We start from the raw sequence: 27,986 nt of genomic DNA, 5'->3' as shown, positions 1-27,986 counted from the left end.
GCGCCGCGCGCCCCTCACCCGCGCGCCGGGGCGGCCGAGGGGCCCCGCCGCCGCCATGGGCCGGAGCCGCGCGGGACCACGGCGTGAGTGGGGCTGCGGCCACGGCGGGGCGGGGGCGGCCCGGGGGCCTCTGACGAGGCTGAGCGGCGGCGGGGGGCGGCTCTGAGGGGGTCGCGAGCGGGGGAGACCGAGCGGCCGCGGGGCTGAGGGGAGCCGGGGCCGTGAGGGGAGCGGGGGCCGTGAGGGGAGCGGGGGCCGTGAGGGGAGCGGGGGCCGTGAGGGGAGCCGCGGGTCGTGAGGGGAGCCGGGGCCGTGAGGGGAGCGGGGGCCGTGAGGGGAGCGGGGGCCGTGAGGGGAGCGGGGGCCGTGAGGGGAGCCGGGGCCGTGAGGGGAGCGGGGGCCGTGAGGGGAGCGGGGGCCGTGAGGGGAGCCGGGGCCGTGAGGGGAGCGGGGGCCGTGAGGGGAGCCGGGGTCGTGAGGGGAGCCGGGGCCGTGAGGGGAGCCGCGGGTCGTGAGGGGAGCGGGGGCCGTGAGGGGAGCCGGGGCCGTGAGGGGAGCCGCGGGTCGTGAGGGGAGCCGGGGCCGTGAGGGGAGCGGGGGCCGTGAGGGGAGCGGGGGCCGTGAGGGGAGCGGGGGCTATGAGGGGAGCTGCGGGCTGTGAGGGGAGCTGCGGGCTGTGAGGGGAGCGGGGGCTATGAGGGGAGCTGCGGGCTGTGAGGGGAGCTGCGGGCTGTGAGGGGACCGAGCCGCGGGGGTTGTGGGGGAGCTGGAACCTGAGGGGAGCGAGGGTCCGAGCGGAGCCGCCGCCGCCGTTCGAGGTGTCGTTCGAGCCCGGCGTGGGCCGCGCGTCCGTCCGAGCTGTCCCGGCGGGTTCCGGAGGCAGCGTCCCGCCGGGGGTCCCGCGGCGGGGAGGAGGCGCTGGGGACGGGCCTTTCCTAACTGGAGAAGAAACGCAAGCCCTGGTCACACGCAGGCTTCTGGCGCGACAGCAGCGTGCGCAGCCTCCCGCGTGTCCCTACCACCTGCGGGGCCGGGTTTTGCCTTGCCCTCTGGTGCTGCTCTTCGTTCTAAGTAACAAGTTTGGAGATTTTTTCACCAACTGCGTGTCACGGCACTGGTGAACTCTCCTGGCAAAGCAGCCTCAGCCATGTCGGCTCCTCATCCCGGCAGGACGGTGCCTGGCAGATCCCCAAGGGCAGAGGCTGGTGTAGCATCAACACAGCCTTAAAAATCAGCAGCCCCTGCTCTCCTTGCCCAGGCAGATGTTCATAAGAGTGTTGGTAGCCTGAGTTAACCCTGGCCCAGGGGCTACAACCCTGCATTTGGCATTGCTCTATGTGCTTGATCTGAATGCAGAGAAAAAGCCCCCCCCCCCCCAAGCATCAGCTAATGAAAGTTTTGGCCTCTCTTGGGCCCCACTTTTACCCACTGTCATAGAGTTACGCTAGAGTGACATTTGTGCATTTGTTTTTCCTGGTGTTTTTAGCCAGTTCTGTTTTCTACTGGTAGGAATTGGTTCTGGCTCTTTCTGGTCATCACGACCTTGCTTCCCAGGGAAGTGCTAATTTTGTTCCACCGTAAAATTGATTACAAATAGGAAATAGTGCACAGAGATTTAATTAGGGCATGGATGTACAGTATGGATTCTCCAGCAACAGTTGGTAACACCGAGTTCAGCTGCTTAGTTGGGTGTTCAGTTGGTTAGAAATCAGAGGAAGAACCAAAACCTTGCATTTGACAGACAAATGGTTGTTCTTGTCGTTCTTTCCATGCCTTCTGCCCTCTATAAGTCAAGGATGATTGTTAGAAGAAAAAAAACCTGCCGTTTTCTGTTAGAAATTGGTCTGTCAGAGATGTTCAGCAAACCAGCTACCAAACCCCACCATTGTTCAGCTCATTCAGCAGGGGAAAGCTGCTGTTTTCTGTCAGGACTTGTGATTAGGAAGACAAAAGTTGTCCTTTTCTGTATTTCTTACTCTTTCCAAGTGTATTCCAAAGCAATACTGGAGCTTCCTTGAGGGAACAAGTGAGCTCTGTCTGTCAAGTGGGATAGGTGCGAATTTGTACCAGAAAATTACCTAGGTGAGAGTGTTTGAAAGAAGATGACTCTACTCAGGTAACTGGAGCCTTACTGCCATTCCTTGTTCTCCACTGCAAACAACTGGAAGTCCTGCATTTCCAGCAGCCCTAAAATTAACTCCAGCGTTTCTGCAGCTCTGCAAAGGCAGGAGGGGCCCGTGTTTGTTTTCCCTCGGTCGCGCTGGTGATTGTAGCGGATCCGGAGGGTTTGGTTTGGCGGTGGGTGGGGTGAACTGGTACAGATCTTCTGCGTCTGACGGCTGCACTGGCTGCTCGGCCCCCTCAGCCCCCTCCTCCCCGCCTCTGCTCGGCGATTAGAGCCGGAGCGGTGGGAGCGCAGGGATTTGCTGTGCTGGGATCCTCCGTGGGCAGGGGCTCCCGGCCATGTCTGTGGCTCAGGCGAGGTAAGGGGGCTGGGGGCAGTGGCTGGGGGTGCTGGGACTGGGGTCAGGGTGTGCTGCGCAGTGGGGGTCTGCCCTGGGAGGGCCGTGGCGGCTCCCTGTAGGGAAACGAGCCCTTTGCAGGGTATTTCTACAAAAATGGTGCTTTGACTGAGGTTTCTGAACCAAAACAGCGAAGGCCGGGGCGAACCAGAGCCAGGCGCTGTGCTGGGGCGTGTTGGCACGTCCCGAGGTTTGTGTTCCATACCAAATGGGACTTGTTACACCAGGACCCTCTCTCCCTTTTTTCCAACCGAGCTGACAGCTCCTCCAGCTGGTTGTTGCAGCTGATGGGCTCATCACCCAGGTTCCCTCGTCCTTGCAGTCGCTTTGAGAACTGGCTTTGTAAAGTTTCAGGCCAGCTGGAGTTGTGGGCAGTTCCCCAGAAGCTCTTGCTGGCTGGGCTCTTGTCAACGGGCCTCCCTTCAGTGCTTTGAACGCCCACGTTGCAAGTTTGCTTTAGTGTGGTAGAGTTACCGCTGAGAGACCGTGTATGCGTTTGAAACCCGTGTGTTCTCTGATGCAACAGCATTGAGGGGTTGGGATTGTTTTTGAAGCCGCTCACAGGTCTGAATGTGTGACTGTAAGTGAGGAGTTGTCACAAAATACCTGATTTCCAGATAGGTTCACTGGGACCCACGCTTAGCCCTTCCTTAGTGATGATTTCTGCCTCTTACTTCCAAGCTGGTCTCCAAGTCCTCCAGATAGCTTGTCAAGTGATGCACATATCAGGAACTAACTGAGAAATCGGGGTCTTGTTCTGAGCCTGGCAGCTGCTTTGAACGAGGGAGAGAAGAGCCCTGAAAGGGCTGGGAAACGTGCTGACAGTGAGGGTTTCCAGCGGTCCCATCCTCCCTCAGCAGAGGGAAAGCTACAGAAGGCTCGTTACCGGTTCTATGGGTGAGGATAAAGGTGGAGCAGGGCAGCCATCAGATGCCTGGCGAGCTTAGACCAACTTCAAGAGTTCAGCAAAGATTTTAGTAGGCACTGAAGAGTGTGGATGGTAGAGATAGTTTGGAGTTTTCTGGGGTTCAGAAGCTAGTTTGTTGTGTTACTTTAGTGAAGCTTTACCTAAAAAGGTCTTTTCAGGCTCTGTGTGGTTTTATAGCCAACAAGGGCAACATTCAGGAACAGAATTCTTAGAAGCTGTGAAGTCTAATCGCTGATAGAGAGTGTGTGATGAATTTCAACCCAGCCTTGTTCACTTAGCAAAATCTTGACTACCAGCAACCTCTATGAGTCCAGAACCCCACAAGCTCTCCTGGAACATCACTGTGCCAGGCAAAGGGTGAAGTGTTCATCCTTGTGCCTGCAGTCTTGTGTACCTGGGAGTTGTTCAGCCGCTTGGGACTCAGAAACACAGTCAAGAGGGGCTTTGTCCTGCAAGGGCCCGTGAGGGGGATGTTGGGGAGGGAGGTCCTGAGCCCCCCCCGCACCTTTGCAGGGGACTTGAGCCGGCTAGAGGCCACCGTGGCTGGCCCTTCCTTTGTGACCAAGCTATGACACTGGAGAGTAAGGATGTGAGCTTTGAGCTGGGAGCTGCTGGAACCCAGCAAGGAGTGGAGGAGCCCAGCCAGGGCAGGCTCATCAGCTCCAATTCTGGTCCTTTGTGCCTGCGAGGGGCTGAGAGGACAAGTTGTGCAATTGCTGTGTGGCCTGACTGTTCATTCCTTGAGCTGGGGGGATTCCGTGACTCTTTCCTAAGGCCCTTCAGATTTCCAGCCGTTCTGCCCTGGGCCGTGCAGGAGCGAGTTGTGGCAGGTCCCTCCATCCTGCCCTGGTGCTTGTGCTGGGTGGCAGCAAATGCTCAGAGTGAGAACCTCAGCAGATAATGGTCCCCTTTGTTGTCTGGCTGCTCCCAGAGGATGGGAGCTGCTCTTGTTAGGAGGAAGGTGCTCCCTTCTTCCTGCCTTGTTTCCAGCTTTTGGGTTCCATGCTGCCACTCAGCAAAGCGCTTTATGCAGTTTGTACTCCCTATTTGTTGTCAATCCCAAGTAAATTATTCCCAGGGAAAATAAGAAGTTCGGTTACTGTTCCCTACTTGAACCCTGCTGACCTTTACAGGGAGGCACGTTCCCCCTCTGCTGCTTCAGCAGCCTCCCCGAAGGACAGATGCACCTCTGAAAAGCAGTCAGGGGGGCTCAGCCCCTGCCCCGCTGCCTCCCTGACAGGGAATGATCCCCGTTGCCATGCCTGGGGAGTTACTGCAGTGTTTCTTGCAGAGCCCCGGGTCCTTATCAGCTTTCCCAGCTGCGCTTTGCACTTCCCGTGAGCAGCAGGAGTGGAGTCCACCGTCCCGTACTCCTGCCCTGCAACGGTGCACTGCACCTGCTTTTGGCTCGAGCGGTGGTCAATAAAGGTCAAATGCTGTTAAATCACATTCCATTTGTTCTGTTCGCCATGGCTCCGTGTCTAAACTGAGGAAAACAAGCCCATACTTTGTGAATGTCTGAGTTACGTATTCACTGGCTGTTCCCAGGCACGGCTTTGATAGGCTGGCCGCTCGCTGTTAGACGCCACAAAAGTGGCCTTATCTTCAAAATGCTGCTCGGAGGGGAAGAAGGCGACATTAGATTCCTGACCTCCTCATACCATAAATGTGAATCACTGCCACTGTTTAGGGGGTGATGCCTGGTTCCCCCCTAGGTTGTGAGCTGTCTGCAAGAGCTGGTTGGGCTTTTTGAAAACTTGTCTCTCTTTTGTGTGAAGTGAAGATTTAAGGTGCAAGTTCCTTGATGCCTTATGAGCTGAACTGACCTGCAGCGAGGTGTGTAGGTGCTGGGTGTTTTCTGGTGAAGGAAATGCCAATAATGGTAACTGTCGTAGCAATAAGAAGTCCCTTTTCCTTCTGCAAACTTAGTTTCATACCTCAGTACTGGCTAACAATTCCTTATGGTTCCGTTTCGAGGAAGAACCCGGGGCTTGAAGTACTAGCAGAAATTAGAAGGTTTTCAGACTCTATAAATAAAAAGCTATATTTGGAAAAACCAAATAGTGTATTTATGGACAAAACTGTATGAAGGGAAATGTGATGGAAAAATTGAGTCAGATGAGCTGCTGTACGAGGCATTTCCCTATGGAGTCATTGGGCTGAAAAATGTTTTATATGCCTGAACTTGAGCAGATGCTTCAGCACTCACACACACACACACACAAATACATCCCCCCCCAGTTTAATATTACCAGTCAGTTCATACCACTGTGATGAATTCACAAACCAGCCTGGGTTAGTGTCTTTTCCAGGGGCTATCAGATCATCCTGGTACCCAAGCCCATGCCTAACTAGACATGAGCAGGGTTTCTGTTGTGCTTTGCATCAGGCATCTGCTTAAATGATTCACTGACCCGGGATTTACATTCTCACACGGGAGTGAAGGATTTCTGCCTGTTACCTTGCTTAGATGAAGATGTTTGGAGTCAGCCAGCGTTTGTGCCTAAATAAGGACACGATACCAGCTTTCAGCTCTTCGGATATTAGTTCCACCTTTTTAGTTACAGATTTGTCAGGAATCAGTCCCAAGTGTGTGTGGCTGACTTCTTGTGAGATGCCGTTGAAGTGCTGAGAGAAGACGTCCCTGTGTGTGTGACCAGCAGATGGTCCCTGACGTTCTTCCTGGCGTGAATCCTGTGTTTGTTGGTGCTGGAGAGGTGGCTCACGGTGACATTTGACTGTATTCCTTTGAGTGCCCATTGCAGTGGCCCACTTGGCCGTTAGTCTCCTTTCCCAGGCTTGTGTCATTTGCCTTTGGTTGCCCTGCTCAGCTCTTTCTCTCAGCTACAAACCCCCAAAGCCTCTTCAAACATGCAGTGCGTCGCAGCCGCCTGTTTCCGCTTTGCGTTCCTGGTCGAGTTAAACTGATGAAGGAATGTGGAGAGAAGACTTCTGTGTGGCAGGCTAATGACTTCTGGTGTCAGCCCTGAGTGCTGGGCCTGAGGCTGAGCCTGGCACACAGGCTTGCTGCTCGTGGCACCAGGCACATCCCTGTGCTGACGCTGGCCGGTGGGGCAGCCCTGCTGCATCCGGGAATAGCAAATCCTCATCGTTCAGCATCAATCCTGAGCTGAGGCTGGACGGGTGATGCACTTCTCTTGGGTAGATGGTTTCTGTGCTGCCTCGAGGGTGAGTTGCTGACTCCTTGTAATGCCTGGAAATAGCAGATTCAGGGGGAGAGCTGACAAGTAACGCTGGGTAACCCGGGGAGGTGAAGTTAGAGAAACATCTGTAGGTGGGCAAGGGGCAGGGTGTGATTGTGCACGTGGGGCCAGCCCCCACGGTAATATGACGTTAAAAATAAGGTAACTAGCGTTCTTGATGCATTTGTCTGGCAGGTGTGCTGCCTTGTGCCAGCATCTCCTCCTGAAAATCACTCATCTTCGCAGTGAATGTTTTTAGGTAGTTGAGAAGTGACTGAGTTTTAGTTAAAGCAGGCGTTCAGTCACAAGAGTTCCATGGCTGGCGTTCAAAGATGGAGTTAAACTGTTTTTAAAAGGACGGGAATTTTCACAGTGGAAACTGTGATTCCTGGGATATTAAAAATGTAGAATAAAATAGAAGTGTTTGGGAGGAATCACACTCTGATCTCCCATGTCACCATATGGAAGTGGCCGGCTCTGTGCCGTGCTTCACGTGAAGTCTTCGCTCCTTCTGGAGTTTACTTGAAATGTCCACGTCTGTGACAGTACCCAGCTTGATTTGTATTCCTCAGCCTGCTCTTGCTCTCTTTGCAATCTGTGGCAAAACCCAATCCATCTGGGTGTCTGCAAGAGCCGGCTCCCTTGAGGGCTGTGCTCAGAGAGATATCGACAGGAATAAATCGCTGCTGCCCTTCAAGTGCACCGACTGCGGGGGCTTCGGGAAGTGATCGGCCTCACCAGTGATTCATAACCCCATGTACTGGGCTTGCCTTTTGTCCCCCACTAGTGCCTCTTTTAGCCAGTTCAGCGCCATGCTGTTCCCACAGTGCTGGGGAGATTCTGGTTCCTGGCTCCTGCAGAGCAGCTGTGCTGGGTTGGGCTCAGCACCCTCCTGCTCCTGTGCCTGAGCCTGGCCTGAGCGGAGGCTGCAGCAGCAGCAGGGAGCAGCAGGTTTGAAACCCCTCTCAGTGTTTGGGCTGCGTTCCACCTGGATGGACACTTACCTCTTGTGTGAAGCACTGTCTCCCTTTTTTCAGTTAAGGGCTATTCCTTCTCCAGGCTACTCCCGATTTTATAGTTCCCTGCTGTCCTCCCCCCCCCAGCCTTCTTGTTTCCCCACTGTTTTTCCCACAGCAGCACGCCAGCTCTGAGGCTGGTTGTGTTGTTCCGTGTGTGCAGCCCAGGGGATGGTGAGTGAGTGTGGCTGCCAGTGGGCTGGGGACACGGTTGTGCCCGCGCTCCTCCTCTCTAACACTGCCGAGGTGCTCTTGGCTCTCTGGGCTGTGCCGAGTGGTGTCAGAGCTTCCGTGGAGCAGCCTGGCAGCCCCAAGATCTCCTGCTTCTGAGGCCATCTCAGGGCACATCTTTTTTAGTGTGAAGCAGAGATTCATTGGTTTTCATTCAGTGTGTGCATCGCTTTGTCTCTCTGGAATTTCATCTGCTGCTTTGCTCCCGGGTTCCTCGGAGTCACACGGTCCTTCAGCTGTTCTTCATGGCCACTTATCCTCCTCGCCTGGATAATTATCAGCAGGATCCTTGGTCTCTCACCCTCCTCACTGCTGTGTTTCACTCAGTGTCCTGATCCAGCACAGGTCCCAGCCTCTGTCTCTCTGAAACTCCATTGCGACCTCCCTCCCTTGCAGGAAATGCCTATTTACTCCTACTCTTTGTTCTCTCTCTCCCAGCTGTTTCTCTGTGCAGGGATGGTCCCTTTTCCTGTGTGGCCTTTTGGTGTCCCTGCCAGAAACCTTTGACAAGAGAGGCTTGCAGAACTTAAAGCCCTGGGTTGTCTGGAGCCTTTTGTGGGGCTGGAGATCCCTTCACAGAACCACGCTGACTTTTCCCCTGATACATCATATTTATACCAATATATCCATTGTCCTCAACTTCTGCTCTGTAATGACATTGTCTGATAAGGACTGTATGAAGGTTGTGCTCCTCAAGATGTGGGTGGGTGTCTGTAAGGTAACAAAGTGATGGGAGAGAAGCTTGCACATAGCAGTGGTTGAAGGCTTCAGAGAACCGGTAAAGCTGGCACAGGGTGGTAGTAGCCCAAGGACTGCAGAGGCTGCTGCTTGCTCTCTGAAAGGACATTGTCTTGTTAGTGCAGCTTCTGGTGTTATATACTCGTTTTATTTTCTTTTAGTCGTAGAAGAGCAGGGGTTTTACAGTCTCTGGTGGTCTGGGTGTTTTTCTAAGATGCACGCTATGCTGGGACAGCAGGTTGTGGATTCTCCGTGATCTTCCTAGAGGTGGGATCTGTCTGGTTGGAGCCTGTGATGCCCATGGCTGTGAGACCTCAGGGGACGTGTTTCCCTCTTCAGCAGGACCAGAAGCAGTGTGTACCACTGCCTCATCCCCTTTGCACTCTCACATCAAGCCACATGCCTGGCTTAAGCAGTTTCCCTGCATTTGGGAGGCTCATCTGCCTTACATTTGCTGCAGATTTTCATCATCTGTTGTGATAAGTTGTCCCATAACACACAGGGCCATGTAAAGCAGCCAGGTGACAAAAAATGACCCGCCTGCTACTGTGTGCTTGGCCAGTGCAGCTTTCTTTGGTGGGAAGGTTGCTTCTAGCTTCCTGTGGTAGAGCAGCAGTTGCTTGTGGCTGTTGTGGGAGAGCAGCGGTCAGTCAGTCGGTGTGGGTGTTCTCCCAGCTGCTGTGATGCTGTGGTGGGAGCTCAGTCAGTGTTGCTGTGTCAGTCTCTTCCCAAGGGGGTCCAGAGGAGTGTTTGGGTCTGTCAGAAAAGGACAATTTGGGTGTTTCTTATTTCACTCTAGGTTTTTTTTCCCACCAGCAATTTGCTGGATTTTTGGTCCTATTTATAATCCAAATTTTATCTTTGGCAAAGTAAAGCTGTTAAGACTCTTGTTGAACTCAAGCTGGAGTAACGTTTTAACACCAGTATAGCAATCTGCTCTGATTTACTACGCTCCTTTTCTCAAAGCAAACCACACTTAAAGCCTGTTTACTGCCACCACCCTCTCCAGCTCTTTCTGCTGTTTGGTAGCACGTGAGTGAGGCTGAAGTGGTGGCCAGAGCCTGGGAGAGCCTGGCTGGCGAGCTACTGTGTGTGCTGCTAGCCTGGCACTGTGGGCCCCTTTCTCTTCATGTGGCTCTCTGGAAGGAGCATCTGCCCTTTGTGCCTTTGTGTTCTGTCCTTGGCTGTTGACATTCGCAACCCCATCCTCATAGTTTGTTGTGGCTGTGAGTAACGGGCTGTGAGCAAGTGGCTTCTGGCATGGTGGATGCCGTCCTCCCCAGCTTAGGGCCCTCCACCTGGGGACACGTGTGAGTGTTGTGTAAAGTCACAGAGGCCTGCAAAGCTTTCTGGCCTGCATGTCTCCATGCAGGAGTGATGCTGGGGACACGGTAATAGACTGTGTATGTGGTCCCTGTTTTATTTACAAGCCATTTATGCTAGCGTTAGAGCTTGTCTATGAAGTAAGTGCTGTCATAGGTTCTTTTGGCTGTCATAGCACAGTGTTGGGGGAATTGGGTGTTCATCCCCATTCGACTGTCCCCAGCTCGGCTGAGTGAGAGCCTTTTGACGTACAGGAGCCGACAGAATTGCTCTCTTTTGGTTTTTCTCTTCTTTCCCAAAATGGCCGTGAGAGTGATATTTGGGTCAGCTGCCTCGAGAGTGTGATTTTCTTTTGACACTCATCCCTCTGAGCATATAGGAGGAGCCCGCTGGGGAAATGCTGCGGAGCTGTTGGCTGCAGTGGAGTCAGGAGTAGTTAAAGGGGTGTTGTGGTTATTGGAAGCGCTAATCACATCAGGGCAGAGAGCTGTGTGCTGCCTGACGGGAACGGTATGCGAGGGAGACGGCCCTGCAGAGCCGCTGCACTGAGGTGCAGGGACCAGGTAAGTGCAGGGACGATCCGGCCCGTGCCAAGGCAGATGCTCCCCAGCAGCACGAGCCCCTCACTGCCTTTGCTGTCATGTGACACACAACAGCACTTGTGTGTTCTCTGGTTTGCACCACAGACCTTTGGGGTCTGTCTGGGCAAAGGCCATTTTTCCTCCTCTCCCCGTATACTCTGGGTCTCAGCAGGGAAGGGCCCGGCCACAGCTCTGCAGCATCAGCGAGGGCATCGTGCTCCCCTTCCCTTCCAGCACACGAGTCGTTGTGCTTGGCCCAGGCTCTGCTTCTCCCCTGCACCTCCCTGGGTGCAGCCCTGCGTGCTGGCCCCAGGGCTGCCCGCACAGGCCCTGCTGCAGGCTCTGGAGCAGGACACCATCCTACAGCTCCTTTCCCTCCCTGCTCACAAGCCGGGTGCCGGGAGTCCCGTGGCAGGTGGGTGCAGGAGCCCCAACTCTGCTCGCTGATGTGCTCCATCACTTCCAAGTGGTGTTGGGCACTCGGTACCTACCTTTTGGTGTCATCCCCGCTGCCTTGTTTCCATCTTTACCCTTCCATTGCCTGTGTGTGTTGAAATAACAGCCGAGAACATGGCTGCAACAGTCATCAGTGCAGTAGTTTTGGTGTTTGAGTGCTGAGCTGTGTTTGTGTCATGCCATGCTGGTGGAACCACACAGGCTGCGTTGGGGTGGCTGCCCAGCAGCAGCCCATGCTGCCAGCGGGAAGGATCTTGGGTTGCAGTGGCACTTGCCTCTGTGCTTCAAGGAACAGGCTGCCCAGATGAGCTGTGGAGTCTCCTTCTCTGGAGACATTCCAAACGCAGCTGAATGAGCTTCTGTGTGACCTAATCTAGGTGGTCCTGCTCTGGCAGGGAGGTTGCACTGGATGAGCTTTTGAGATCCCTTCCAGCCCTTAAGATTCTGTGATTGTGTTGCTTTTGCTGCTGTTGTCCCAGACTCTTCTCAGTGGCACCCAGGGAATGGTGATGAGCACAGATTGAAACACAGGAAATTCCACTTAAACATAGGAAAGGCTTGTTTTTTCCTGTGAGTGTGGTCAGCCCTAAGAGCAGGTTTCCCAGAGAGGTCTTAAAACCCCTGCAGCACAGGGACCTGCCAGCCTGTGCCAGCTGACCCTGCTTTCAGAGGCAGAACATGGTGGTTTAAACTCCTGGTTGGCAGAGTATTGTCCGTTCCTTAGGGCAGTGCATTTGGGTGTAAGGGGACTTGGAAGTTAAGCATCTTCAAAATGGAAACAAGTATTTGAAGTAAAGGGGTGATTCTGTGTCTTACTGCTGTTGCAGCATTGGAACTCTGGGACATTTGGTGTGTCTCATCTCTGAAGGAATTTGGCAAGAGGAAGCGCGTTGTGTGTCTGAACCAGGGTTTAGTAGCCCTTAGCTGAGGAGCACACAGTATCTTATCAAATGGGTGTCTAGTCTGGGAGCAGCTAGCTTTGGAGAGAAGAACTTCTTGGTGTTTTGAGCACTGTATATATATGATCACCCTGTGGCAAAGCCATCAGGATCCCCTCAGTGTGGAAGAAAGGGAATTGTCAGCTCTAAATCCATCCCCAGACCACACTTAGGCAGCCTGATGGCCGTTTCTGTTGGGAAGAACAGCCTTTCTTGAGCATAGACTCTATACCCTCTTGATCTTTGGGTTTTAAGGGTACAAGTAGCAGTCCCTGGCCATATTGTGGGCAGCCAGCCCAGTCTGGCAGTCAGAGGGCTCAGATTTTTGTTAAAACACTTGGTGTTGACCTCAGAACAGCAGCATGTGGGCTTTTCTGTAGTACAGCTTGAGCTTCAGATTCAAATGCTTTGCAAAACAAAAATTGCCCTTTACCTGCCCTGAATCTCCTTGTTTTCAGTGTCCAACTAAATTACAGAGGGAAGGAGTTTTGCTGTGCATTGCCAGCTCCTACGCAGTGAGGAACAAGGGCAGCAAAGCCGAGGCCCGGAGCAGGGCAGAGCCTGGGTCTGTAATTCACTCTGGACCTGCGAGTGCCGAGTGAGGCCAGTTTGTGTGGGAGCTGCTCGAAGTCTCTGGGCTTGGTGGGGTTAAAGTACACAGTGGAGAGATGCTGTTAAGTGTGTGAGGCTGGAAAAGGGAGATGGGCGAGACAAGGAATGCCCTGGAGAGCTTGGCAGAGTGAACTCCGGGGCTGTTTCTGAACTGTGCCGTTGCAGCTCTGGGCTGGTTGGGTTCTTGCTGATGCGAGGGCTGTGTGGGGAGGGAGAGGGGCTGCTTGGGCACGAGGCTGTGCCAGGCTGATGTGCCTCATTGCCCTGAGGACAGGCTGTTGGATCACAGGGGCTGTCAGATGGCCGCCGCCTCCTGCCTGAAATCTACCCAGCACTTTCTTTGCTCCGTTGTTACATTGCCAGCCTCACCTGGGGCTGGCTTCTGCTGCTTGATCCCTCACGGCTGCAGGGCAGATCTGGCGAGCAGCTTGCTCAGGTTTGCTGAGCCCCTCACATCTCTGTCCCGAGTCGCTACAGAAGTGCCACATTCGAGAGCTGTCTCTGCCAGCCCCCGAGCTGTTACACCTCATTCCCGCCATTCAGAAGGGGTGCTGAGTGCTCAGTGTGCATAAAGGGGTTCGGGCTAACAAGGGCCCCAAACGGGGGTCCAAAAATCCTGTGAAATAGCAGGGACTGTGCAGCCCAGGCTCCGTTTTGGCTGTGCTCCCCGCTGCCGTCCCGCCGGGCGTGCGGCTGGCTGTGCCCCGCGCTGCAGCACGGGCTGCCCTGACGGCTGCTGCTCGCGGGGGCCCGGCGTGCCCTGCGTTGCCTGCCCGGCAGCCCACGAGCCCACGCTGCCCGGGGAAGGGCGGTTGCTGTAGGGGAAGTACACGGCAGCCTTGGCCAGCACGGAACGCGCCGCGGGTTCATGTGAGCTGTGTCACTGCGGGAGCGTTGCTGAAGCTGCGTTACCTGGGGGGCACGCCGAGGCCACGGAGCCTGCTGGCTCACTGCACATCCCCGTTTATCTTCTGTGCTGGAGTGGGGGTATGTGTGTTGATTTTCAAAAAGACACGTACTTGACATCTTTATTTTTCTGGCAGCACAAGAGTCGTGTTCTGTCTCTACCTCTTACCCACATTCTAGTGTTCTATTTACGTCCTGCGCCACATCTGCCGTCTCATACTTCAGCGGGGGGTTTTTCAGACTCGAGGGGATTGGTGTGGGTATCAGCAGACCCTTGTTAGCATGCCTGGCATCTGGAGACACGTTCAGAAGTTGTTTCCAAATTGACAGTGACGCTGTGGCTTTTTCCAAGGCGGCCGCTGCCGTTTGCCACGTGAGCTTCGCCGCTCGCAGGGGCTTTGTCTGACAGAGCACCGCGTGTCGTGCAAACGGTCACACAGCCACAGAGTCTCAAGGGCTGGAAGGGACCTGGAAAGCTCATCCAGTGTAACCCCCCTGCCAGAGCAGGACCACTTAGAGTAGGGCACACAGGAACTCATCCAGCTGGGTTGGAATGTCTCCAGAGAAGGAGCCTCCACAGCCCATCTGGGCAGCCCCTGCCAGTGCTCCCTCACCTCAACAGGGAAGGAATTCTTCCTTGTGTTTCTTTGGAACGTCTTAACTTCCAGCTCCCAGATAATCTGTGAGTAGATTAAAAATAAACCTCAGTACAGTTTTCTTACTCCTTGTGTCAGTTGCATGGTGCTGTAACTGTTTCTGAAAGACACAGAAACCCAGCTGAGGTGGTTGAAGGCAGTTCCTTCAGGAATGCTGAGGGAGTGCTGGCAGGGAGTTGTGTTGTCCCAGGAAGGTCCCTGTGTCTGGCTGTGTGCTGGAAGTGCTGCTGAGGGCGGGCAGGCAGGTGGCACGGGCACAGTGCTCAGCTGAGTCTGTGTGTGCCGGTACCTGCTGCTGGCTCTGGCCACGGCCTTCCCTCTTTTGCAGGTTTTAAAGGAACACAAGGAGCCCCTGTGCTTCCTCGGAAATAGCAGTAAATCATGCAGTTCCTTCCGTTTCAATGTAAATGAGATTGGAATGAATAATGCTAATTATTCATTCATCCTAATTCAAATCCCATTTCAGTTGGCCTGGGGGCCCAATTTCAGTGCTGTGCAGCATGAAACCACATCGGGTTATCAGCAGAATGGCCAGGCACTTATTCTTGGGGTGTTTTTTCTGTTCAGCACACATCTTTTTAAACTGCATAAAAACAAAACAAAACAAATATATCATTAATAAATTAATCAGATTTCGTTAGCATGACGCGGGAGATATTTTAAGGGGAAAAAAGGCTTCCTGTAAATGTGTTCCCCTGAGTTGCCTTGCGGCTACAGAATCTTGCTCTGATATATGCTGTTTGGCTTAAGCCAAACCTTGTCTGAGGAGGTGCTGGTGAAGCTCAGGGAGACCCAAGAGCTTGGGGTCCTGGTCCCCTCTGGGAGGTGAGTTTCTCAGTTGGGAGGTGTGAGGGGAGGCTGGTTGTTGAGGCCTTCCAGCCAAAGTGACAGGGTAGTTTGGGTTGGAAAAGACCTTTAAAGATCATTCCAGCCCATGCCCTGGATGACCCATGGGCAGGTACAGCTTCCACCAGACCATCCACCCTGGCCTTGGACACTTCCAGGTCTGGGGCATCTACAGCCTCTCTGGGCAATCTGTGCCAGGGCCTCAGCACCCTCCTGGTGAAATATTTCTTCTTAAATGTCCCATCTAAACCTGCCCTTGGTCAGTTTGAAACTTGTGCCCACCTCTTCAACCTCCAGCGTCCCTGACTTCCCCGTCCACCCAGCCACCTGCCGGCTTGTGCTGCGGTTGGGATTGCCCCAGCCCAGGTGTGGGCCCTTGCACGTGGCCTTGGTGAGCTGCAGGAGTTTCACATGGGCCCCCTCCTCCAGCCTGTCAGCATCCCCCTGGACAGGCTCCCTCCCTCAAGCACACCAGCTGCACCCCTCAGCTGGGTGCCATCTGCCATCCCTCCATGGCCCTTGTACATCCCGAAGGTGCTTGGGACTTGCCAGCCTAGAGTCAAATCAGCTGTCCTGAAACCATGGCACTGCGTCATGCTGCCATCCATCACGGGCACTGAGGCCTTGCTGGCAGCGTTCCCCAGAGCCACCCTGGCTCCAGCTTCCTCCAATCTTCCCGTCCCTCTGTCCATCCCTGCTGCTCCTCAGCCGACTCATCCCAAGGCAGGATCTGAGGGTTGCCCTCAGAGGTGCAGTTCTTCCCTCCGCACCTGGTTTCTTTTTCCCCAGTCCTTCAGTGGGTGTGGGTGTGTGCAGAGCCTCCCTCCGCAGAGCAGGTTGCTGCTGGGGAGGAGCGTGACATTACTGTTGTTGGGAGTCCTGCCTGCCTGCAGGAGCCTCCTGGGCGGGAAGTGCTGGAGTGAGCTCGTGACGGATACACAGGGTGAAAGTCTCTCTCAAACGCACTTTCTGGCATGACTAAATGAGCTGGAATTGCTGACATTTTGCCTTTCAGACACATGTCAGCATCCGTAGGCTTGTATTTCAAACCATGGAGGATTATTGAGTTAAATGTTGCCAGAACAACGGGAGTGGGGGACGCCAAGTGTACGCTGGGTGAAGGTTACTGCGGCCCCGCGGTGTGTGTGCTGGAGAGGCAGAAGCGTGCGGTCGCTGCCCCTGGCCCATCTCACCAAACTCAAGGACACCACCGCTTCCAACGCCGTAACTTCCTCCTTTCGTGCCATGTTTAATTGGGTTGGGCTGAGTGTTTCCAGTGACAGAAAGGTTTAATGCCAGGGCATTTTGTCAACCAGAAGCAAAATCCTTAAAAGCAAAGAATTTCTTTGCCTGCTGGTGGGTTCTCCCAGTTTTGTGTCAGTAGCTCTGCTCTGGACTAAACCTAAATTTAGAATAAGTGACACTTTCTTGTTGAAGAGAATCAGAGCTCCTGAGCAGCGTCACGTCTGCGCAGCCAGAGCTCCCTAATTGCCAGAAGTCTTGGTGATTAAACTCACCGGTGCCGCCGTCTTCCGCATCCGAAGGCTGTGGCTAACCCAGACAGGGGAGTCTGCAGACAGGCTCTGTTGGGAGGTTTGTCGTGCTGTTAGAACAGGGGCAATCTGGGATGTGAACCCCCCTCTTCCTCCTGGAGAAGGTTCTGAAGCGGGCCAGACGCCCTGTGCCCTGTATGGCCCGGGGAGCTGAGCTCATCCTCTCCCCAGCCAGCTGGGCACGGTAGGAGCCCGAGCCTGGGGGAAGGTGAGAAGTGCCTCGAGGGGATTTATTAGATGTTGAGGTAGCAGCTCAGCTTGTCTGAAAGGAAAAGCTCGGTGTCCCCTCTCGTGTTGAAACCAGTGCTGAGCTCAGACCTCTCCGTTGTTACCCACTGATGAATGAGCATTGACAGTGTCTGAAGATGTAAGGGCTGCTTCCTGCTCTCATTCCAAATGCACACTGGCAACGGTCTTTAATGAATTTCACATTTACTCTCCAGTTTATTTTGGAGAAGGGTTTGTCTCTGACGTTTTCAGTGAGTGAAAGTTAACCCCTTCTTAAACCTGTTTGGGTTTTGCCTCATTTTTATAGACCAGTCATGGTGTGTCGGGTAGCACCACGTATGTCCCGTGACACGGCTGGGCCTGGGCTCCATCGGCGCTGCAGCTTGGGCTGGATGTGTGGGGTTCACTGGTGTGGGGTTCAGCGTCTTGGAGACTCTTCAGGCACATAGAGGTCCCCTGAACTTGCTCTACCAGTGAGGGCTGGGGAGCACTGAGCATGTGGGTGTCTGAAGCACGGTGTCAGCTCAGGGCTTCAGAGCTGTGCTGGGGGGGCCTCTCTGAAGTGGGGGCTCAGAGCATGAAGCCACCTGCTGCAGGAAGGTGCTGCACTGGGACTGGAGCCCTCTGGTCTTTTTTGCCTGTTACAAGTGTGTTCTTTGAGCCAGTTCTCTCTGGCACAGTGGTAGCATGTAGGAGTGAGTGTAGGATGGCTGTGTAGAAGGAGCAGGACTGTCAGCCCTGGTTTGATGGTGTGCCCCACAGACAGCACAAGGTGAAGTGATTCACCACTAAGCCTCTGTTTCCTTCCCATGTTTCCCAGCTAAACAAACTCAACTCTGGAAATCTCTCTTTCAGGCATCTTCCCCGTTCTTCAGCTGGTTTTGAGGCAAATACATTGACTCTCTGAGGTTTCAGCAACTTTGAAGGATGCAGCCGCAGACACTGAATGCTGTCTCGCTAACCAGGAGGTAAGATCCCCCTTCTCGCTCCTGTTTGCACTGGAACAGCCAAGGTTTACATTCACCCTCTCTGCTGTCTCACCAGCTCTCAATGCACTCTCATCCATTAGGACCCTCTCTGCTTTCCCTGTTAATTGCTCTCCACAGTACCTGCTCTCTCCTTTGGAAGAACAAGACTGCAGTTGTCTTTAGCTGCAGGCAGTTGTCCTTAGCTGCATGCCTTTGCATCAAGCTCAGTTAGATCAGTGGGGTTTATTGCAGTGGACTCAGCCTCTCCCCAGCAGTTGCTGCCTTTCTGCATTGCTGGGAGCTCCCATCTGTGCTTGTGAGCCTACAAACTTCTGTGCCCTTGGTGTGGTCAGCATCAGGCCACGTTCAGGCGGAGCCTGGGCGGGATGCAGCCTGGTAGCCAGGCCTTTTCCTGTGCTTGGCACACCTCGCTGTAATTACGTGCCATTGATCTTGGTTCTGATGTGGGAATCATTTGTCAAGATCTTTGTTACTTTTAATCCACTTAATAGGGGCTTTTTTAATACTCTCTTGTGCTATTTTTTTCTCACACTGTCACGAAGTGATCAATCAGGTGTCCCACACAGCCCATCCGCGTGCTGTCTGTGCTGTTGCCTTTGCAGGGGAGCATCGAATTTCACCAGGAGGGGATTACAGTTGGATCCCTCGGTTCTGTATTGATTCCATCCCCTCCAATTTCATTATTTTGCCTGTGAACAGCTCTGGAGTTACCTGGAAGAAGTTGAATCATTGCAGATACGAGTTTTCCTCCAGTCTCTTGAGAGTTCCCAGGTTAAGAATAAATCCCTTTTAAGATGATTTGTCCAACCCTGGTTTTATGATCTTGCAACAAATGTTGTACTGATGTAAATATTTCTATTAATAATGCCTGACAAACTCATGTTTGACATCAGACCAAAAGATGTCTTCTCCCCAGGGCTGTAACAATGTCCAGCAGTTCCTCCTGAGCTCAGTACTTGCCATTTTGCTCCCTGCAGCTCCAGGGGGGCCTGTGGTGCTGTGAGGGTTTGCCCTTGTGGTGCTTCCCAGTGCTCACAGCTTGGAGTTTCCATCACTCCTTGTTTCACTGTCAGGGGTGCAGATTTACGTGCATTTACATGCATTTACATGCATTTCTACCTGGTATCTCCTCTCACATTTTTGACAGTTAACTTTTTTTAACTAGATTTTCTTTCTCTCCCTGAAAACTGCCACCAAATATGTACTAAAGTCTTTCTGGTCTCAGAAGGGGGGTATTTAGCCTGCCTAAGGGACTGAGCCCATATCCATGGGATAGTTTGAGTAGCAGGTTAGGAGTTGGATGTTCCTCGGGTGAAAGCCCATCCCTGGGCTGGCCCCTCGGGGTGGCACTGCTGTGCTTAGCTCTCCTGCCTCTAAATCACTGATAGCAGCAGTTGCCTGTTCCTCAGGCTGAGGGGTTTGTTTCTGTCTCAACACAGAGGCTCAACACAGAGCCCCCCATGGAGAGGGCTGTTTCTCTGTGTGGGCTGTGGTTGAGGCCAAGATCGTGCGCTCAGGCTTTAAGAGGGCTTGGCCACCTCTGGCAGCTTTAGTTATGTTTAGGACGTTAAGTGGGATCTATTTGTACTGTTCGTGGTGTGACGTCACCAGCAGAGCCCAGCAAATTTCACAGGAGCTTGGCTTTCAGCCCACTGTGTTTTGGAGGTTTCAGCCTGAAATGTACATGTTTTCATTAGCACTGGCAATACAGAGCAGCTGGGACTTTCTCCTCTGCTCAGGAGCAGCTTTGGGAGCAGGTTCTGTTTGTGGAATGGTGCCTAACTCCTGCTTCTCCTCATTTGTAGCAGACTTCTCAAAAGCCTGCGGAAGAGACGTAGGATCTTCCAGCAGATCCTGGCAGCTGGAGTCTCCCGATAACAGGTGATGCTACAGAGATGGTGTGTGCTGGTTGTGAAGTTCCTACAGAGCTTCCTCGCTCTCTCGGTTGAATGTTTGTAACACTTGTGCCCAGATGGCCACAAGGCCAATGCCATCCTGGTTTGTGTCAGAAATAGTGTGGCCAGCAGGACCAGGGCAGTGATTGTCCCCCTGTGCTGGGCCCTGTGGAGGCTGCAGCTTGAATGTTTGGCTTTGGACCCTTCGCTACAAGAGGGACATTGGGGGACTGGAGCACAGGGTGCTGGGAAGGGGCTTAGGGAATGGGAGTGCTCAGCCTGGAGGAGGCTGAGGGGAGACAGGAGCGCTCTGCCACTCCCTGAGAGGAGGCTGAGAGGAGGAGCAGCGGCCATCTTTGCTCCCAAGTCACAAGCAACAGGATGAGAAGAAACAGGCTCAAGTTGCCCCAGAGGAAGATGAGATTGGAGCTGAGGCAGAACTGAGAGTTTCCCTGAGAGGGTTGTCAGCCCCTGTGCCAGGCTGCCCAGGGAGCTGGGAGAGTGCCTGGCCCTGGAGGGATCCCAAAGCCGTGGAGCTGAGGTCCTGAGGGCCAGGGGTCAGTGCTGGGCTGGGGATCAGACTCAAGGATTTTAAAGGTCTTTTCCAACCTCGATGATTCTGTGATTGTGTGATTTGGGATCGAGCTGATCAACTCATACATATTTGAGGGGTTGGTTTGGTTTTTTAGATAAAGTCACCTGACCACCATGAGTTGGAGTTTCCTGACCCGTCTGTTAGAGGAGATCCACAATCACTCCACCTTCGTTGGCAAAATCTGGCTGTCGGTGCTGATCGTGTTCCGGATCGTCCTGACTGCTGTGGGAGGAGAGTCCATCTACTATGACGAGCAGAGCAAGTTTGTGTGCAACACGGAGCAGCCGGGCTGCGAAAACGTCTGCTACGACGCTTTCGCTCCTCTTTCCCACGTGAGGTTCTGGGTGTTCCAGATCATCCTCATCGCCACCCCCTCCGTCATGTACCTGGGCTACGCCATCCACAAGATCGCCCGGATGGTGGAGCACAGCGAAGCCGACCGAAGGCTCCGGGGCAAGAGCTTCTCCATGCGCTGGAAACAGCACCGCGGCTTGGAGGAGGCGGAGGAGGACCACGAGGAAGACCCCATGATGTACCCAGAAATGGAGCTGGAAAGCGAACGAGAGAACAAGGAGCAGGCGGCGCCCAGCAAGGCCAAGCATGACGGCCGGCGGCGCATCCGTGAGGACGGGCTCATGAAGATTTACGTGCTGCAGCTCCTGGCCAGGGCCACATTCGAGGTAGGCTTCCTGGTGGGGCAGTACCTGCTGTACGGCTTCGAGGTGAGCCCCGTGTTCGTGTGCAGCAGGAAGCCCTGCCCGCACAAGATCGATTGTTTCATTTCGAGGCCGACCGAAAAGACCATTTTCCTGCTCATCATGTACGGGGTGAGCTGCATGTGTTTGCTGCTGAACGTCTGGGAGATGCTGCACTTGGGATTCGGCACCATCCGGGACACATTGAACAACAAGAGGAAGGAGCTGGAGGACTCTGGGACCTACAACTACCCCTTCACCTGGAACACGCCGTCGGCCCCTCCCGGCTACAACATCGCAGTCAAGCCCGAGCAGATGCAATACACCGAGCTGTCCAACGCCAAGATGGCCTACAAGCAGAACAAAGCCAACATAGCTCAGGAGCAGCAGTACGGGAGCAACGAGGAAAACATCCCTGCTGACCTGGAAAACCTGCAGAGGGAAATCAAGGTGGCTCAGGAGCGCCTGGACCTCGCCATCCAGGCGTACAACAACCAGAACAACCCCGGCGGCTCCAGAGAGAAGAGGCCCAAAGCGGGCTCAAACAAAAGCAGTGCCAGCAGCAAGTCAGGGGATGGGAAGAACTCTGTCTGGATTTAGCATTGGCTGAGTTTGTTATCTCCTGTGGGGTTTTTGTGCTCCTAGTTTCCCGTAACCAGCAACCCTTGAATAATGGCTTCCACTGAGTAAATATTTGACTCTGCTTATTTTCAGGGATACCGTCGGCTAGTGACCCAACCTCTCAGAGAGGGTTTATACGCATATACTAGGACTAGAGGACTTTATTCTTCTGTCTTCCAAGTCAGGAGACGAGCAGGTACATTTAAATCATTCTCATTGAAGGGTTTATGCTGTATGTACAGTGTGACAGTACATTTATTATGCACAACATTTTGTATTTGTACACCGGGTCTCCGACCTTCCCCTTTTTTGTATTAAGGAGGAGAAAGCAGTGGGGAGCTGTTGGCATCTCGTTAGTTTTGTCACTGTGCTCTGCAGCTTCGTCGTCGTTCTTCCTTCTCTGAAAGGTGAAACTTTCTATGCTGCATTCCAGAAGTGCCTTGAAGGTGCAGATGGCCCCCAGCAGCCTCTGCTCGGCCAGGCGCCCGCGGGCAGAGGTTCCCACACAGCTCTTCATGGTGCTCTTCACCCTGTCTTTGGCAAAAATGACGTGCTGCCTGGGAAATGGAAGTGCCAGGCTCCGGCTACTGTGTGCTGCAGGCTAGAGGGGAAGTGTCTATGTGTCAGAGAGAACTTGTGTTCAGAGTAAGAGCTCCAGCTGCAACACTGAGAGGGCTCAGACCTCCCTGCAAGCTTTATGCAACAGGAGGGGAGAGAGGCTTCCAACTCCTGTAAAACATCCAGACCAGAAGTAACTAGAAACAACTGGATTCGGTGGTTGCCCTTGTTTGTGTGATATCAATGGGAAGAGATGGGTCTGAGGCCTGTTGTTACACAACACCCCGCTCCCCCAGGGCATGAGGTTGTTCTGATACCTTTTGAGTAAGCTTTCCGTCTTCTCCAAAGTAATCCCTTCAGATGGAGTCACGAGGGCTGTGTGGAGCAGCAGCCTTCCTCCCCCAGCCAGGAGAGGCTGGCTGTCTGCAGGAGTTTGCCCAGTATCAATGATGCTGCCTTAGTCCAGACCCCTCTCCCCCGTGACGTCCGAGGGGGTTAGTTCAGATGGAGCAGTGTGTATCATTCTGCTTGAGAGACCAGTCAAATTTGGCATTCCGTGGTTTTGGCATTAGACTTGACTTTATAATTAGCAGGAGGATGCAGTAGTTGCTGCCTTTGGCGGTGTCTTTTTGGCACAGAGGCGCGTTCGTGTTTGAGAGACGCTGATAAATGTCTGTGCTCTTCGCTGCTGTTTGTGAGCGATTCAGGACCTTGCTCTGCTCTCTTTTCTGTTAGGTTGTTGTGACTTTGACCTATGCTGGGGGCCTGTTTCAAGCGAGGCTGTTCTGTTTGGGGGCTACCTCAGCCCTTTGCGCCCTCGTGGCAGCCTGGGCAGGGGCAGGGCTGGGGGGCCGGGCTCCGTAACCCCTGCTCCCTTCCCAGCCCGCAGCGTCCAAGCCTGGGCCTTGTGTCCTAGGGGTGATCCAAGCACGTGCTTGCAGTTATCCTCCACCCCAAACACTTGCTGAAAATGGGTATTTAGCTGTTTTTAAAAGCTGAAGTGGGCTTGTGGGCACGGGACTAGCAGCGTGGGGTGAGAGGGAGTTCAGGAGTGGTGCTCCTTGGCTGAAAGGGGAGGCTGAGGGGAAACCTCTGCCTGGGGCTGGGCAGGGAGGCTCTGCCAGCAGAGAGGGAGCTGGGTGGAAAACACCTTGTCTGAGAGCACCAGGGAGAGACGTTGGGAGGCTGGAGGTCAGCGTGGTGGTTGCAGTGCACCCATTGTGTCTGACACTGGGGGGTTCTCCCCAGCTTCCCCAGAGGGTTACGTGGCCCTGTGCCCTTCGCCGTGGTTTCAGAGTGGCCTTTCACCAGCCCAATGGGCAAGAAGTGAAAATCCTTTCCCCTCTGCTGCTCTCTGCACAAGCTGTGGCAATTTCTTATTAAAAGACCCAGGTTCATGGCAGCAGTTTCCCTGTGGTCTGTGTTCATGACCTGAGCCCTTCCTGCTCCAAGCTGTCTCCTCAGGTCAGCCCCCGAGCTGTGGTCGCCCCGGGCTGTGCCCCGTTAGGGAGTGAGGTGTGTGGATTGTCCCAACCCCTGAACCCATCCCCAAAAGACAAAGTGACGGAGCTGTTTCTGTTTTCTGGTTTGTTTTCATTTGAATTGTGTATCAAGTGCATATTTTCTTTGAGGCTGGGTGTTTTCAGTAGAGGATGTCTGTTAAAGCTCTGCGTGTTCCTGTGTGTGACTGTCTCCTCGGTTTCAAGGCACGGGGCCGGGTTGTTCCTTTTGAAGAAATGATACATGCATTACTTTACAATGCTCTTGCTCTGGCTTCATGTAGGCCATGCTGAAATAAACGTTCAGAAGAGACTTTTGGACAAAAGACCCTACACTGACCCTCTCTTGGGTTTGTCTTGTCGTTCTCTGGTTTGGGATGCGGCTGGGAAAAGAAATAACCGATTAAATCCAGTGGATTCCTCCAGTCTGAGTGAGATGGCTCCTTCTTTCCAGCACGGGTGAGAGAGGCAGAGGGGGGATGTTGTAATGATCTGCCTTGGAGCCACAGCTTGGAATTGTTGTATGTTTGACCTTGTTGAGTGGAATGAAAGAGCTCCCGTGCTCTTCTGCATGTGAATTGCTCTTCAGTGACAGGAGCAATTGCCTTAAACAAAGAAAAATCTATAAACTTTGCAGTCAGACCTTGGGAAGGGTGAAAACGGGGGAATCTGCATTTCTGCATATGAATGAGCATGCTGCTCCTGTCCAGTGAACTGTGCAGCATTAGCTGGCCTCATTTAGCTGCCGTTCGCAGGCACATACGGGCACTGGCTGCTCCTTCCAGAGCTGGCAGCTGAGTGGCAGCTGTGGGGCCCTCACAAAAGGTGGCTACTGTGTCTGGCCTGTGCTGTCCCTGCAGCCCAGAGCCCACCTCTGCCTTGGGCCTGTGTCTCAGGGGGCCTGGAGGGCGTGGTTGTGCCCTGCAGCTGGATTCAGTGGTGTGTGCTTGGGGTGAAAAGTTGTTTGTTCGGAGGTGAGGGAGAAAGCAGCCCTGTGGCCAGGGGCTCTACCAACACATTTGCAGCAGGGAAGTCTGAAATGCTTCAGGCATTTAACCAGGACTGAAAAGGGGGTTTGGTGGCACTGCTCTTTCCATTTCCTGAGAAGCAGTGTGAGGGGAGCCATCCCAGCCTGGCTGCATTTGGTCCTGTGCTCAGATGCCAGCCAGGAACAGAAGCTGAGGCTAAAGCCAGCTCAAGGCAGCTGCCCTGGGCAAGGGTCAGGGCAGCCAGGCCATGGGGATTTGCCCCTGGGGATCTGCCCGTGGGGATGCTGCTCAGGGTGCTGCCCGTGGCCTCCAGCTGCTGCTCCCACAGGGTGCACACAGCTCCCAGGGCTCCTGGGTCACATCTGCCAGCCCTGTGCAGGGTGTGAGGAGCCTCTCCCACAGCACCACGTGCCTGGACTGATCCCAGCTGATCCTTTGTGCCTCTGGGCAGCTTCACTTCATTTTCCTCGGCTGGAAAGTGAGGGTGACACGACTGACGTGGTGCCAGGTATTCAAGTGCAACACCATCCTGTCTGTGGAGCAGCGTCTCTGTTGGAAGCACAGGGGGTGATGTCATTGGCATTGCACATTCCTGCCTGTAGTTTAGCCACAGTCTTGTAGCAGCTACATCTTACTTAAAGCTTCATTTGTTAGCATTTCAAGAGCTGTTGGGACTCACAGCCACGAGGCTGCTCAGGGCAGGAGCAGGAGCTGAGCAGGAGCTCGGCAGGAGCGGGTGCTCTTGGTGGAGGGTCATGAGCTGAGCCTGATCCCTGTGGGTCAACTGCTGCACTTTGCAAATGACACTGCAATGGGCCTGTTGGCACGAGGTAAATTACAGTTTGCCGTTAATGATGTTATTAGGTGTAACCTGCTCTCCTACAGCAGCAGGGAAAGGAGCTGGGGGCTTCTGCCCCCTGGGGGCTTGCTGTGCATTTTCTATCTGTCAGATGAGGCTTCAAATATCAGCTCAGCATTGCTTGGGAAATGACATTTTGTTTTCTACAGCCTGACATTATCATTGTTGTGTCAATTCCCTGTTGGTATCTGGTGAAAAATGCCATAGAAGTGGGGTTTAAAGGCACCTGGCCAATGCTCTTGGGTGCTGGGGGGATGGCTGTTGTACACTTTGCTGTCCTCCTGCCTTTTCATTTTTGCATTGAATGGGATGTTCTGGTTTTTATTTGGCTGAGCTGAGGTGAGGTGAGGTGAGGTGAGGTGAGGTGAGGTGAGGTGAGGTGAGGTGAGGTACCTCCTCACCTTTGGCTCCCAGTGCCCTGGCTTTCTCCCTCATTTGGCCTGTAACACCTGAATTTCAATGTGATGACTCCTCTCCCTTTCTGTTACTGGTTGGTAGCAGTGTTCCTTGTTGGCTGTCCCCTGAAGCTGTGTCACAGTGCTGAGCACATGGCTGTGTGTGCTGCGTCCCATCCCAGAAGCGCTGTCGTGGTGCCTCGTGGGGCTCCTGCCTGTGTTTGGGGTTGGGCTGGAGGTGCAAGGGGGGGGATAAAGCTGTGGAAACAGCGAGTGACTGAGAGAAATGTGTATGTTGTCTGTGGGTTTTAAGAGAGGAAAGGGACACCCCCCAAAAATGGTGTACTTGATTAATTATGTGTAGTGCTAATTGAAGTCCAGAGGTCTGTTTGCAGGTACCCTGGGTGCTTTACAAAGCTCACTGGCCTGTCAGAGGTGCAGTCCTTTGGAAGGAGCTGCTTTCCTCTGAGCTGAGGGTGACCCTGCCCAGGGCGAGCCCTTCCCCTGACGTGTGAGGCATGAATCACAAAATGGGGCTGATGAGTCAACTCTGTGTGTGTGTCTGTGGTAAGAAACTCATTAGTGTTTCAGAAGGACTTGGAGGCAGCTGCTGAGAAGTCAGTCAGTCAGAGTCCATCAGCTGCCTGCTACATCTCTGTGGGCCTGTGGCTGGCACACACTCTGTGGGGAGATGAACACACTCCCTGGGAACGTTTCCTCCTTGTTCTCCATGAGAAGGGAACCAGCTTCTCTCATGGCAATACAAGCTGCTGCAAAGGCTCTGAAATGAGGTGGAGAGAGACGTGCAGCGAAGATCCCTGACAGCTGGGGATGGATCAGCCTGGTGCATTTGGTGCTGAGATATGTGACCCAGACAAGGGGAGCATGAAATGTAAATCTTCTGGCCATCAGGGCCAGGGAAGAAGTGGTTTGCCCAGCTGAGACGGTTATTTTCACAGGCCGGTGAGTGCCCAGGAGCTGTGCCAGGGCTGGGAGCAGAGGGGAATGGCTGGGCTGGAGGGCAGGAGGAGCTAGCTGTGCTTCTCAGTCTTTAAACCAGGATCTTCTGGTATTGTGATATATTGATTATATTGATATTTTCATTGATTTATATGTTTTCCCCCACAAATATCAAATGCACTAATGGAATTTGCAAGTAGCAGAGCAGTGCTTTGGCAGCTGGTGAAGGTTGGGAGACAGGAGCTGCTGTGGCCCTGGGCTGGCCTGGGGGTGTGTGTTCCCCCTCCCAGAGCAGAACTGCTGCTCAGGGTGAAGTGTGAGCAGCACCACCCCAGTTGTTCCATCTCTCTGCAGGTGCTGCCTGACCTCAAGCAGGTGAAAGGGAAGTTTGAGATACTTCCAGTCCCATAAAGAGATGGTGGCCAGAATTGCTTCTGTCTAAAATAGGTAAGAATAGGGATTGGTGAGGACTTGTAGTGTGGCTGAGCAGCTGCCAGGTCACCTGCAGCAAGCCAGGGGAGGGCACAAGGGAGGACACGTGTCCAGGAGCCTGGCAGCACTGAGAAACTTCTACACTGAGGAAAGAGATGCAGTCCTGTTGAGTAGCCTGGGGGAGGCTGTGCTGCTCTGCACCCTTGCCATGGCACAGGGTGCTGCAGGGCTCCTACACTGCTCTGCAGGTACAAAATAGCCACCTTGCCTGAAATGATAGAAGGGTGGAGAGAGATAGAGGGCAAGTGGTTTACATGTTGGGTCACCTAAAATGTGGAGGCTGGAGTGAGGTGGGGGTTGGTCTCTGCTCCCCAGTAACAAGTGACGTGACAAGAGGAAATGGCCTCAAGTTGCCCCAGGGGAGGCTGAGATTGGAGCTGAGGCAGAACTGTTTCCCTGAGAGGGGTGTCAGCCCCTGTGCCAGGCTGCCCAGGGAGTGCCCAGCCCTGGAGGGATCACAAAGCTGAGGTGCTGAGGGCCAGGGGTGCTGGGCTGGGCAGGGTGAGGGCAGGGTTGGGACTCCAGGAGCTGAAAGGGTTTTTGCAAACAAAACTGTTCTATGAATGTATGATTTCCAAGAGAGCTCAAGCTACCTGCAGTTTCCTTCATCAGCATGTCTGTTAAATCCCCCTGCCACAGGGTATTTCTCTCCTGCAGAATGGGGCAGGGAGGGCAGTTCCTGGGGCCATCAGGGATATGCCA

At 53.8% G+C, this 27,986-nt stretch overlaps 1 protein-coding gene across 4 annotated transcripts; it reads left to right on the top strand.

Moving 5' to 3' along the window:
• The first annotated feature begins 9 nt into the window (after nt 1-9).
• On the top strand, nt 10-23,987 carry LOC133628775 (gap junction gamma-1 protein). Of its 4 annotated transcripts, none has more exons than XM_062017924.1 (4): nt 10-83; nt 17,593-17,705; nt 19,532-19,607; nt 20,311-23,987. In XM_062017924.1, exon 4 carries the CDS (start codon nt 20,330-20,332, stop codon nt 21,509-21,511), a length of 1,182 nt encoding a protein of 393 aa, XP_061873908.1. In that variant the 5' UTR covers nt 10-83; nt 17,593-17,705; nt 19,532-19,607; nt 20,311-20,329; the 3' UTR covers nt 21,512-23,987. The 4 variants fall into 4 exon arrangements, with proteins under 4 accessions (XP_061873908.1, XP_061873909.1, XP_061873907.1 ...); XM_062017925.1 differs by lacking the exon at nt 10-83 and adding an exon at nt 2,327-2,483 and having other exon boundaries at nt 19,535-19,607; XM_062017923.1 differs by lacking the exon at nt 10-83 and adding an exon at nt 2,327-2,483.
• The last annotated feature ends 3,999 nt before the right edge of the window (nt 23,988-27,986 follow it).

This window comes from Colius striatus, chromosome Z, assembly GCF_028858725.1.
Source record: "Colius striatus isolate bColStr4 chromosome Z, bColStr4.1.hap1, whole genome shotgun sequence".
Taxonomy (NCBI): domain Eukaryota; kingdom Metazoa; phylum Chordata; class Aves; order Coliiformes; family Coliidae; genus Colius; species Colius striatus.
This window is presented reverse-complemented; position numbering and strand designations above follow the sequence as displayed.